Source organism: Poromitra crassiceps (assembly GCF_964638095.1).
Source record: "Poromitra crassiceps genome assembly, chromosome: 4".
Classification (NCBI taxonomy): domain Eukaryota; kingdom Metazoa; phylum Chordata; class Actinopteri; order Beryciformes; family Melamphaidae; genus Poromitra; species Poromitra crassiceps.
The window spans coordinates 27,704,943-27,716,092 of NC_139626.1; the positions used below are offsets into that span (position 1 = coordinate 27,704,943).

General features: G+C 47.2%; 1 protein-coding gene across 1 annotated transcript; it reads right to left on the reverse strand.

Moving 5' to 3' along the window:
- Positions 1 to 590: 590 nt before the first annotated feature.
- On the reverse strand, positions 591 to 2,395 carry bhlha15 (basic helix-loop-helix family, member a15; the record flags this gene model as incomplete). Its single annotated transcript, XM_083634507.1, has 2 exons — positions 2,325 to 2,395; positions 591 to 1,319 (listed from the first exon to the last, which is right to left on the reverse strand). Exon 2 carries the CDS (start codon positions 1,194 to 1,196, stop codon positions 591 to 593), a length of 606 nt encoding a protein of 201 aa, XP_083490633.1. The 5' UTR covers positions 1,197 to 1,319; positions 2,325 to 2,395.
- Positions 2,396 to 11,150: the final 8,755 nt, after the last annotated feature.

An 11,150-nucleotide genomic window follows, 5' to 3' on the forward strand; every position in this document is an offset into this window, starting at 1 on the left:
CTGCTTGAAACATAGAAGACAAGAAAATGAATGAGACAAAATGGTCAAAGATTCTGCGTTCCTTTCTGAGTAGCGCAGCACTGCTCTGGAAGTTCCACCATGGTCCATTGGCACTCCACTGTCCTATCTGCAGTCTTTGTATCTGCTCCCTCACTCGGGTTACTGTGGAGAACACTCTTAATCAAAGAGTATATTATATCAAGGTGAATGGTCCCGACTGTCCCCAAGTCCTTCCTCCAGTTCCAACAAGAGGATGTTCTTTGAGATAAGGCCACAGCTGATGGAGACAGCCCACCTTGAACTGTCATGCCATGTTCAAGCACTGCTGGATGCTTTCATGTCAATACAGTAAGGTCGATCTGCATTAGCGATAGAGGAATATATGATCTGAAATAGCGACCTGTTCCTACAGAGAACCGCATTTTCGACCAGAACCCCTGTACGGTTTACTGCGGCTCTGATCGAAGCAGTGCGCCTGTAGGAACTGGATGTCATTTGAGATTTTGGCCCCACAAGTCCATCCTCATCCTCTCTGTGTGCCCTGGAGACCAGCCTCTCGGTCTTTCCTGGTCCCCGCCGTTAGCTGTGTGCTAGCTGAGCTGGCCGAAGCTGTGCATGTGGCTGAGGTACTGGGTCATACCATCTTCCCCCTCCTCCTCCTCCTCCTCCTCCTCCTCTTCCAGGTGCTCCTGGTAGCACTGGAGCAGCTTTGCCGCGCTGGCCTCCGACGTGGACATACCCAGGATGATGGTGGTCAGGGACTTGATGTAATTCTTGGCCAGGGTCAGCGTCTCGATCTTGGACAGCTTCTTCTCCGTCTTGACGTGGGGGATGGCCTCGCGCAGCGCTTGGAAGGCGTTGTTGAGTTTGTGCATGCGCTGGCGTTCGCGCTCGTTGCTCTCCAGGCGGCGGACATTGCGTTCCTTGTTGCCGCCAGTGCCGTGTTTCCGACGGCGCCGGGTTGCTCTTCCTCCGGTGCCTCCTCCTCCTCCTCCTCCACCACCACCTCCTCTTCTTTGTCGCTCCCGGTCGCCGCTCCTCAGTGACCCCCTCCAAGAGCCGCCGATCCGGACGGAGGCCTCAGAGCCTTCCTGCTCGCTGGAGCCGGCTTCCGGTTCCGTGTCCAGTTCCGGATCTGTGTCAGGGTCCGGCCAGGTCCTCCTGGATGGTTTCACAGCCTTCCCTTTGGATTTCATCCTGCTGCCTCCTCCACCTTTTCCTCTCACACAGTGTAGAGCTCACAACAAGCCTGTGAGGCGAGAGGGACCACAACGGCCTAGAGAAGAGGAGAGAAGACTAGAAGACTAGAGAAGAGAAGACTAGAGAATAGGAGAAGAGAAGAGGAGAGAAGAGAAGAGGAGAGGAGAGGAGGAGAGGAGAAGAGGAGAGGAGAGGAGAAGAGGAGAGGAGAGAAGAGGAGAGGAGAAGAGGAGAAGAGGAGAGGAGAGGAGAAGAGGAGAGGAGAAGAGGAGAGGAGAGAAGATAATAAAAAGAGAAGTCATTAGATGAGAAGACAAGAGAACAGACGCAAACATGACTCGTGTTTCCTTAACACAAGTGTGTCAGTGTTTTCAAAGTGTTTTCATGTAAATTAATTTGATGCATGTTATTTTTTACGTTCCTTCTCACATAGTTTTCTGTCAGTCAGTCAGTCAGTCGTCAGCCAGCAACAAAGCCCAACTTTTGAATAAGCTTGTCTCTCACTCTCTCAGTCAAACGGCCATGCGTCCTGTTGTATCTAATCAGACTCTGTCTTGCGGTGTGAAAACTGCATGATGTTGGTCTGTAATCTACGCCTGTCTTATCTGCCGGGCCCTGAGTGAGATAATGCACTTCAAGGTTACGCTCACGAAAAAACTGCGAGCAGCGCAACAGCCGGCTCATTCTCTGATGCTCCACAGCATGAATTTAACCAGAGAAAGTTCGGCTTGAAGCAGTTAGGCCATGATGAGAGCGATTTAATTTCTGAAGTTGAGGATGATGCAATTTGTTTTAATTTGTTGAGGTTGATTGTAATCATTGATTCACACAGTGGTGACAGTTAGGCTGTGTGTTAAAAACTAAACAATCAAACATGCTAATATTCACAAAATACAGCTGTTTTACATAGAATGTGCACACACTTTTCTTTTTCATGAGAGCATAACGTCTCCATCATCATCATCCCGTTAGGGGTTTTCTCCCTATTTAGCCTAGTTTAATCACCTGTTGCAAAGATAAGAGACAACCAGCCAAAAGTCTCATTCACTCTAACCAAATAAATAAAAGACAACGTAACAATACATGGCGTTAGGAAGCAGTGGTGGAGGAATGAAAAGCCTTACCTTGGAAGTCAAACTAAAATGAAGATAACGTTTCCCTCCCGAGTGTTTTTGGGCTACAGCAGACAGACGCGTCAGTTTGTGTGGTGAGGAGAGCGTCGCTGAGTCAGCTACCTGCGGCTGCTTGTTGTACACGTAGCGTTGCTCAGCCAATAGGAGAGCCGCTCTCACTGAGCCTGTGGTCAGCCAAAATGTCACAGTATCACCATGATAGCCTAGCCTACTCCAACCATAACCTAGCCTACTAGGCTAGCCTACAACCTAGCCTACAAATCAAAGAAAACTCTCACATGCATTTCAGAATACTGTAGCCTAGATGATTAAAGAACATTTAAACTGCATTCTTTAGAACTGTAGAATTCCAAATTTATTTTCACTATTAGGCTAACCTTTTTGAGGACTGATATATTTTACCTTAAAACTGTGTTTTGTGCCAACAGATCTGCAGTGTTGGGCAAGTTACTTTCAAAATGTAATATAGGCTACTACATATTACTTTTATTTGAAAGTAATAGCCTATGTTACTTTACAATATTATTTAGGCCTACCGTCTGTGTAGAGTAACTGGTTACATTAGCTACTTTTGCATTACCTTCACCAAAGTAACTGCAGTAGCAGAATGACATCGCCACCCTGGAACCATCCCGAAAAAGAATTTAAACCGTCTTGAAGTCAGTGTAAACCGTCCAAAATTTTAAATGTTACCCTTTTCCTTTGTTATTGGCATCTATATTGGTTATTTGCATAAAACACACAATTTAATTAGGAAATGATTCTTATTTAAATATGTGCTTTGATTAAAGAAATGTAACTCAATTTGTAACTTACGTTAGGCTACTTGACAAAGTAACTGCTATAATATTACTGAAATCCTATTGGTAATACGTTATATTACTGAGTTACTGCTAAAAGTAATATATTGCATGTAATATATTACTTTTGTAATGAGTTACCCCCAACACTGCAGAGCTGACATTTTTATTCTTGCCAGGGTGGAAACATCAAGTGAAGTGAGATAAAAAAAACATTTTATCTCTGACTTTGGACACACATTTATATTCTATGTGATCTCCTGTTGATACAATTCACTGAGCCTCCCCTGAAACTGCTTGGAGTCCCCCTGGGGAAGCCCGCCTCCCACTTTGAAAACCTCTGCTCCAGACCAGAGAATGATGAGGAAAATGTACGCCAGTGTTTTACTGAATGATCAGCACGCAGCCTACAAATAGCCTACATTTTTGGTCAATGTTTGCATTTGTCTTTGTAGCCTATAGGGTCTACTCTGCAGCTTTTGCTTCAGCGCTCAGTCAGAAGATATAAAGTGACAGAATTATTGTAATCAGTTAGACTGTAATGAGTAGCTGCCATAGGTTGTATAGCCACGCTAAAGCCTTGAGTTATGTTGTAAAAAAAATGCTCCACTTCAGTTTCTCAGCCACTCCCTCAACTCGAAGCAGTTAACATAATTTCCATTGTGGGTTATCGCCTCCCCCTGCATCATTTGAATACTACAGTCCACTACACCTAAAGGTACCTGCCTTCCAATGTCACCCATCAAATGTTTTGCATGAACCTTTTTCCAGTCTGAAAACATTTTAGAAGCCAGCAGCAACCTAAAGTAACATATAACAAAGATAATAATAGTCTCAAATCTGTTTGATTTGCCTAGAGAGCAGATTATTGTGTATTAAAAACAGTTGTTGGCTGAAGATGGCTGCCTGTTCATATAGGGAGAAGGGTCATGGAACCTGCCTCTTCATAGGAACAAAAATACGATTGTATGAATTTAAAACACATTTTGGCACATTTTTATTTTATTTTCAACAATAGTATGCTTTCATTCCAATCAGCATACCAATACAGTAGTTGGTTAAACACCTTAATCTAGTTATTAGCTGTTAGCTGTGTAATAGCTGGTGCTATTAGCATCTATGGTTTTGCAACTTGAAGCTCGAACGCACATAGGTCGGAAATGACGCGCTTACCACTTACCACCTCCGACCATAAACAAATGCACATTAAGCCCAATGACACGGACCCAGGTGCACTCAATCAACCTTAACATGACCCCATCCACCAGGCTTCTACAAGTCACAGAACCAGGAGAGTGGGAGGTTGTCATTAATGTCATCAAACATTCTCATAAGTTTTACTGAAACAACTTTGGAATATAATTTGAGAACTTTATCATTTGAGTCCTCGTGAGTCCTGAGTGGTAACGAGTAGGTTGGTTAAACTCACTCCCCAGTATAAAGTCCCATTAACCAGCTCCGCCAAGAGAGCTAGCTCTCTTGGCGGAGCAGTTAACGCGTGCACTTTGCAAATGGGCGATCGTGGGATCGAATCCCGCCTCCACCCCTGGGGAAGCCCTAATATGGGTTACATTTGTTTGTTTTTCTGAGGAAGCAAAATGCAAAGACAATTCAGAAAATACTAGAGCCTATGTTGCTGAATAAAGCTGTTATAACTTTTATTTTTTCTTAAGATTTGAGTTATGGGGGAAAAATAGGATTTAAGATTTGTGAATGTGGCCCAAGAACACCAGTTTACTAACTGTTGTTACTGCTTTGAGCAACATTCACACCAACGTCAGCTTGTCAGGCAAACATGGACATGCATCATCAACAACACTGTGTGTGACACTCCCACAACACTGTACAGGTGTGACGCTCCCACAACACTGTACAGGTGTGACGCTCCCACAACACTGTACAGGTGTGACGCTCCAACAACATACAGGTGTGACACTCCAACAACATTGTACAGGTGTGACACTCCAACAACATTGTACAGGTGTGACACTATGCTCCAACAACACTGTATACAGGTATGACACTCTCACAACACTGTACAGGTGTGACGCTCCCAAAACACTGTACAGGTGTGACGCTCCCACAACAGTGTACAGGTGTGACGCTCCCACAACACTGTACAGGTGTAAGGCTCCCAGCTTTGACAAGCAAACAGTCTTACCCACACGGCTGGGTTTGGTGTCCTTGAGCACCTTGCATTTGTGTGTATGCATGTGTGGTGTGTGTGTGTGTGTGTGTGTGTGTGTGTGTGTGTGTGTGTGTGTGTGTGTGTGTGCGCATGTGTGTGTGTGTGTGTGTGTGTGTGTGTGTGCGCGCGTGTGTGTGTGTGTGTGTGTGTGTGTGCGCTCGTGTGTGTGAACGCTAAGGCTAGTCCTGCCAGCTTTCCTTTCCTCCTCAGGTGTACACTGTATCTAATCAACCAAACCTCGCTGGTTCTGTGGAAACATTATTTTGAGTTTGTTCAGTTTCTGCTTCCATTGACCCTAAGGCGGCCTATGCTGTGTGTTTAGTCACAGTAAGGCCTATGCTGTGTGTTTAGTCACAGTCGCTGATCAATTCTGGGCTGAATAAACTTCAGTAATGAGGCAGGCAAACAGGGCCTGCACAAGCATTCTTTGTTTGAGCAAAACAAACTGTATTGACAATCACCGTATACTCCTCATATCTTGACACCAAGAGTCGTAGTATTTTATGCTTTCAGAGCATGGAATACAACCTTTTAAATGTGTTGTGATTGTTAGTGTCGTGATGTCACGAGCCGTCACACAGCCTCGCAGTGTTGTGATGTCACGAGCCGTCACACAGCATCGCAGTGTTGTGATGTCACGAGTCGTCACACAGCCTCACAGTGTCGGGATGTCACGAGCCGTCACACAGCCTCGCAGTGTCGGGATGTCACGAGCCGTCACACAGCCTCGCACTAGTGTCATGATGTCACGAGCCGGCACACAGCCTTGCACTAGTGTCATGATGTCACGAGCTGGCACACAGCCTCGCACTAGTGTCATGATGTCACGAGCCGTCACACAGCCTCGCACTAGTGTCATGATGTCACGAGCCGGCACACAGCCTTGCACTAGCGTCGTGATGTCACGAGCCGTCACACAGCCTCGCAGTGTCGTGATGTCACGAGCCGTCACACAGCCTCACAGTGTTGTGATGTCACGAGCCGTCACACAGCCTCGCAGTGTTGTGATGTCACGAGCCGTCACACAGCCTCGCACTAGTGTCATGATGTCACGAGCCATCACACAGCCTCGCAGTGTTGTGATGTCACGAGCCGTCACACAGCCTCGCAGTGTTATGATGTCACGAGCCGTCACACAGCCTCGCAGTGTTGTGATGTCACGAGCCGTCACACAGTATCGCCGTGTTGTGATGTCACATGCCGTCACACAGCCTCGCACTAGTGTCGTGATGTCACGAGCCGTCACACAGCCTCGCACTAGTGTCGTGATGTCACGAGCCGTCACACAGCCTCGCACTAGTGTCGTGATGTCACGAGCCATCACACAGCCTCGCACTAGTGTTGTGATGTCACGAGCCGTCACACAGCCTCGCACTAGTGTCGTGATGTCACGAGCCGTCACACAGCCTCGCAGTGTTGTGATGTCACGAGCCGTCACACAGCCTCGCAGTGTCGTGATGTCACGAATCGTCACACAGCCTCGCACAAGTGTTGTGATGTCACGGACCGCCACACAGCCTCACACTAGTGTTGTGATGTCACGAGCCGTCACACAGCCTCGCACTAGTGTCGTGATGTCATGAGCCGTCACACAGCCTCGCACTAGTGTCGTGATGTCACGAGCCGTCACACAGCCTCGCACTAGTGTCGTGATGTCACGAGCCGTCACACAGCCTCGCAGTGTTGTGATGTCACAAGCCGTCACACAGCCTCGCACTAGTGTCGTGATGTCACAAGCGTCACACAGCCTCGCAGTGTCGTGATGTCACGAGCCGTCACACAGCCTCGCACTAGCGTCGTGATGTCACGAGCCGTCACACAGCCTCGCACTAGCGTCGTGATGTCACGAGCCGTCACACAGCCTCGCAGTGTCGTGATGTCACGAGCCGTCACACAGCCTCGCACTAGCGTCGTGATGTCACGAGCCGTCACACAGCCTCGCACTAGCGTCGTGATGTCACGAGCCGTCACACAGCCTTGCAGTGTCGTGATGTCACGAGCCGTCACACAGCCTCACAGTGTCGTGATGTAAATGGTAAATGGTAAATGGCTGCATTTATATACAGTAGCCCTTTTATCCAAAGTGCTTTACAGTCAGTAGGTACATTCACCCATTCACACACCGATGGCGGCAGGTTACCACGCAGGGTGCTGGCACACCAACGGGAGCAATTTGGGGTTCAGTGTCTTGCCCAAGGACACTTCGACATGCAGACTAGAGGAGCCGGGAATCGAACCACCGACCTCTTTTATCCAAAGCGATTAGTGGACGACCCGCTCTACCTCCTGAGCTACAGCCGCCCATGTGATGTCACAAGCCTTCACACAGCCTCACAGTGTTGTGATGTCACGAGCCGTCACACAGCCTCGCACTAGTGTCGTGATGTCACGAACCGTCACACAGCCTTGCAGTGTTGTGATGTCACGAACCGTCACACAGCTTCACAGTGTTGTGATGTCACGAGCCGTCACAGCCTCACAGTGTCGTGATGTAAATGGTAAATGGTAAATGGCTGCATTTATATAGCGCTTTTATCCAAAGTGCTTTACAGTCAGTAGGTACATTCACCCATTCACACACCGATGGCGGCAGGTTACCACGCAGGGTAACAGAAGAGGAGGAGATAGGAAAGATTACCAGTCACATTTTCCATTAGGCCAAGGCTGTCTGTCTGAAAGAAAAAACAAGTATGGATGTCACACTCGGCCATGGTGACAGGGAGGCCATGGTGACAGGAAGGTGGTCTTTGGATGGAGGCAGGCGCTGTGAGTCACTGCCTCTTTGTCTCACAACTCAAGGTCAGACTCAGTGACATGAGTGAGGAATAGGCACGTTTGGGACAGAAAGAAATGCCGAGGCCGGGACAGACCGCTCCAGCTGTGGGACGGGGCATAGCGGTGAGATAACTGCGATTGACGGACACACTGACGGCTGTTCCTGTTGGCCCAGTCCAAGGCTAAGAAGTCATCCTCCCACGCCAAGCCTGCAGAGCAAGAGCAAACCCACAATTAGTGACAACAAACTGCTAATGGACTGCAACACCTGGGTTTAGCAGCGTTTACATATGTTGTTAACTTTGCTGAATGCAGTGTCCCGCCCCTGATCTTGTTACGGCTCGTAGGTGTGAGTTTAGGATTAGTTTTAATTGGATAGTTAACAGGGTACCGCTGTCGTCTAAGGTGAGCTCTGGGAGGTTGCGAGGATAACTGCATGGTGGAGATGTGCAGCCCTCTGCTAAGCTCTGCAGCTCCATGGTGGGACTCTCCTATGAAGAATAACAGTCATAGTTAGCTGGCTGGCTGGCTGAAACAAGTCAGACAGTTACCTACATTTTGACCCTGAAAAACATTGGAACATGCCTTATTATTACCATGGATGCTAACGTTTTTAAAGTGGTGTAGCCGCTTCTATACGTGACCGTGTGTGTCCGTCCATTTGTAGCATGAGACTAGGGGCGGGGCTAGGGAAGATCATGATTTGATACAACCATACGATGTCATAAATAAACGTTCAATAACAACAGCTGACTGTGAAGATGTCATTACAAAGTGAAAATAATACTATTTTGATGGGAAGTTTGTGAATCGGTCTCATTTGTGATTACTACAGCAGAATAAAATGGCGCTAATCGCAATTCTTTTTCTGCCCCCACGATACCTATAGAGAGCCGCAGGGATGACGTATTTTTGTAGGCAGAATGCGGAAGTCCCGAACTTCCTGGTTCTTCACTGTTTCTGTCTATGGGATTTTTGAATGGGTTTTTGCCGCGATGCTTCAAATAAGGTCTCTCGGCAACGCAAGATTAATCAAACGCGAACCAGAGTTCCGTCGGATAATCTTCACACATGAGGACCACTTTCATGAGTTTTGTAGCGTAAATGCGAGCCCTAGAAGTAAAATGCTCGAGCTAAGCTAATCCAGAACTACACACTGTCGCATAGGCTTCCACGTCACGTCAGCGCTCAACCTGGACTGTTGTTGATGTGTGCACTGATTACCCCGGGCTGAACGGGGCTGAACCAGGTGAGGGAAAGATAATTTCCGTGTTTGTCCTTTGAGTGGTGACGTTATTGACGTATAATATCCCCGTCGACTCAAAAGTGTAGTCTCATTTAGCCGTTTGCTAGCTAGCCGCCCTTTTAGCGGAACGTAAAAGCTTCAAAACTCGTAAAAGTGGTCCTCGTGTGTGAAGATGATATTACTAAACACTGGTTCGCGTTTGATTAAGCCAGCGTTGCCCAGAGACATTATTAGAAGCATCGCGCCAAAAACCCATTCAAAACTCCCATAGGCGAAAACTGTGAAGAACCAGGGCTGTTAGCATCGATGATTTCCGGACTCGTTACTGCGGCTCTCTATTGTCACAGCTGTGTATAGCGATATAATGGATTTCAGTGTATGGTCCAGTGCTGTACTGTGCTGTACAGGTGTACAGGAGTAAGGTACCTGATCGAACAGGTAAACAGTGACATCCTCAACGAAGGACACACATTTCCTCTTGATTCTCTCTCGGTCCCTCCCAGATGATTTGGAGGGAACTTCGTAGCTTCGACTGGGTTTCAGAAGACTTTTACTGTTTTTTAGTGCATTAATATTGCCTGTGGCAATCTGTTCACACTTACATTCCTCAACCATATTGAGACTGCAAGGACTCGAGGTTTTTAAATCACCTGATACCTTGCTGGTATCGTTGATTCCATTGATTGTCCTATCATGCTCCTTGTGGTAAATGTCACAAAATATCTCCGATGGCACAGAGCAATGGTCATCGCAAAGAACGATGAAAACGTTATGCTGGCCCATTGTACCAGTATCCTGCTGGGTTGAAACGTTCAGATCCTTAGTGATCGAATGGATAAAGTCACGTTTATTTAAGATGAGCCTTGTCCAAGGTGCCTCCCTCAGGGACTCCAAGACAAACGTGTTTGTAATAGATGCTACATAAGTCATTGTTGGGTGTTGGATGGCCTGTGGGCGCTCCAGAAGATAACAGTGCTGAGGAGGCCTAGATGGCTTGGGGCGGTGGTTCCTCCGGGACTGAGGGGCTGTGGTGCCTCTTTGACCTAGGATACAGAGGCATGTGATGGGGTTCAGGTCCTCATCAGCCTGGGTCATCTGACCACAGGAGATCCAGGACTGGAGCTCTTCATCCCTGCATGAACGATTCAAAACAACTCAGTGAGACTACCTATTATTGCATTTAGTTTGTTTCTGTTAATCATCCAGTAATAAATGTGTATGAAATTGTGCAATGTCACAAAGTAATAATACTTTGTTACAGTAGGCTACTTAAGAAGGTTTTTGGGAGTATCTGTACTTTACACAAGTATTTATATTTCTGACAACTTTTACTCCACTACATTCCCTAAATGAAATGTTACTCCAATACATTTCCCCTTAGCATCTTCGTTACTCATTACTATAAAATAAAATCAGAAGAAATTTAGGAGCCTGAAAGCATACAGGTTTGGCAAATCAGTGCTCCTAGCTTGCAAGTTAACCACAATCCACACTCCATTCCAGTTGGTGATGGTAACGCACCATAATGTTGTTTGCCACCCGCTATCAACTCAAGAAGAAGATTTCCACTCAAGCCTAGGGGCCCAGGCATGTCAGAGGGACTCATGTGGTCAGAAGAGCAATAGTTTGCACGCCTACATAACGCCAGGATTTAGCGTGGGCACGCCTGCTTGTGAGTCGCCACTCCCATAGCTGCGCAGCGCGCGCTATCTTGGGTGCAAATCTGGCTGCTATCTTGCGGGACAGCAGCAGATTGGCAGCGGGGACGATAGAACATGATGGGTGCAAGTCGGGAAAACGCAAATAGC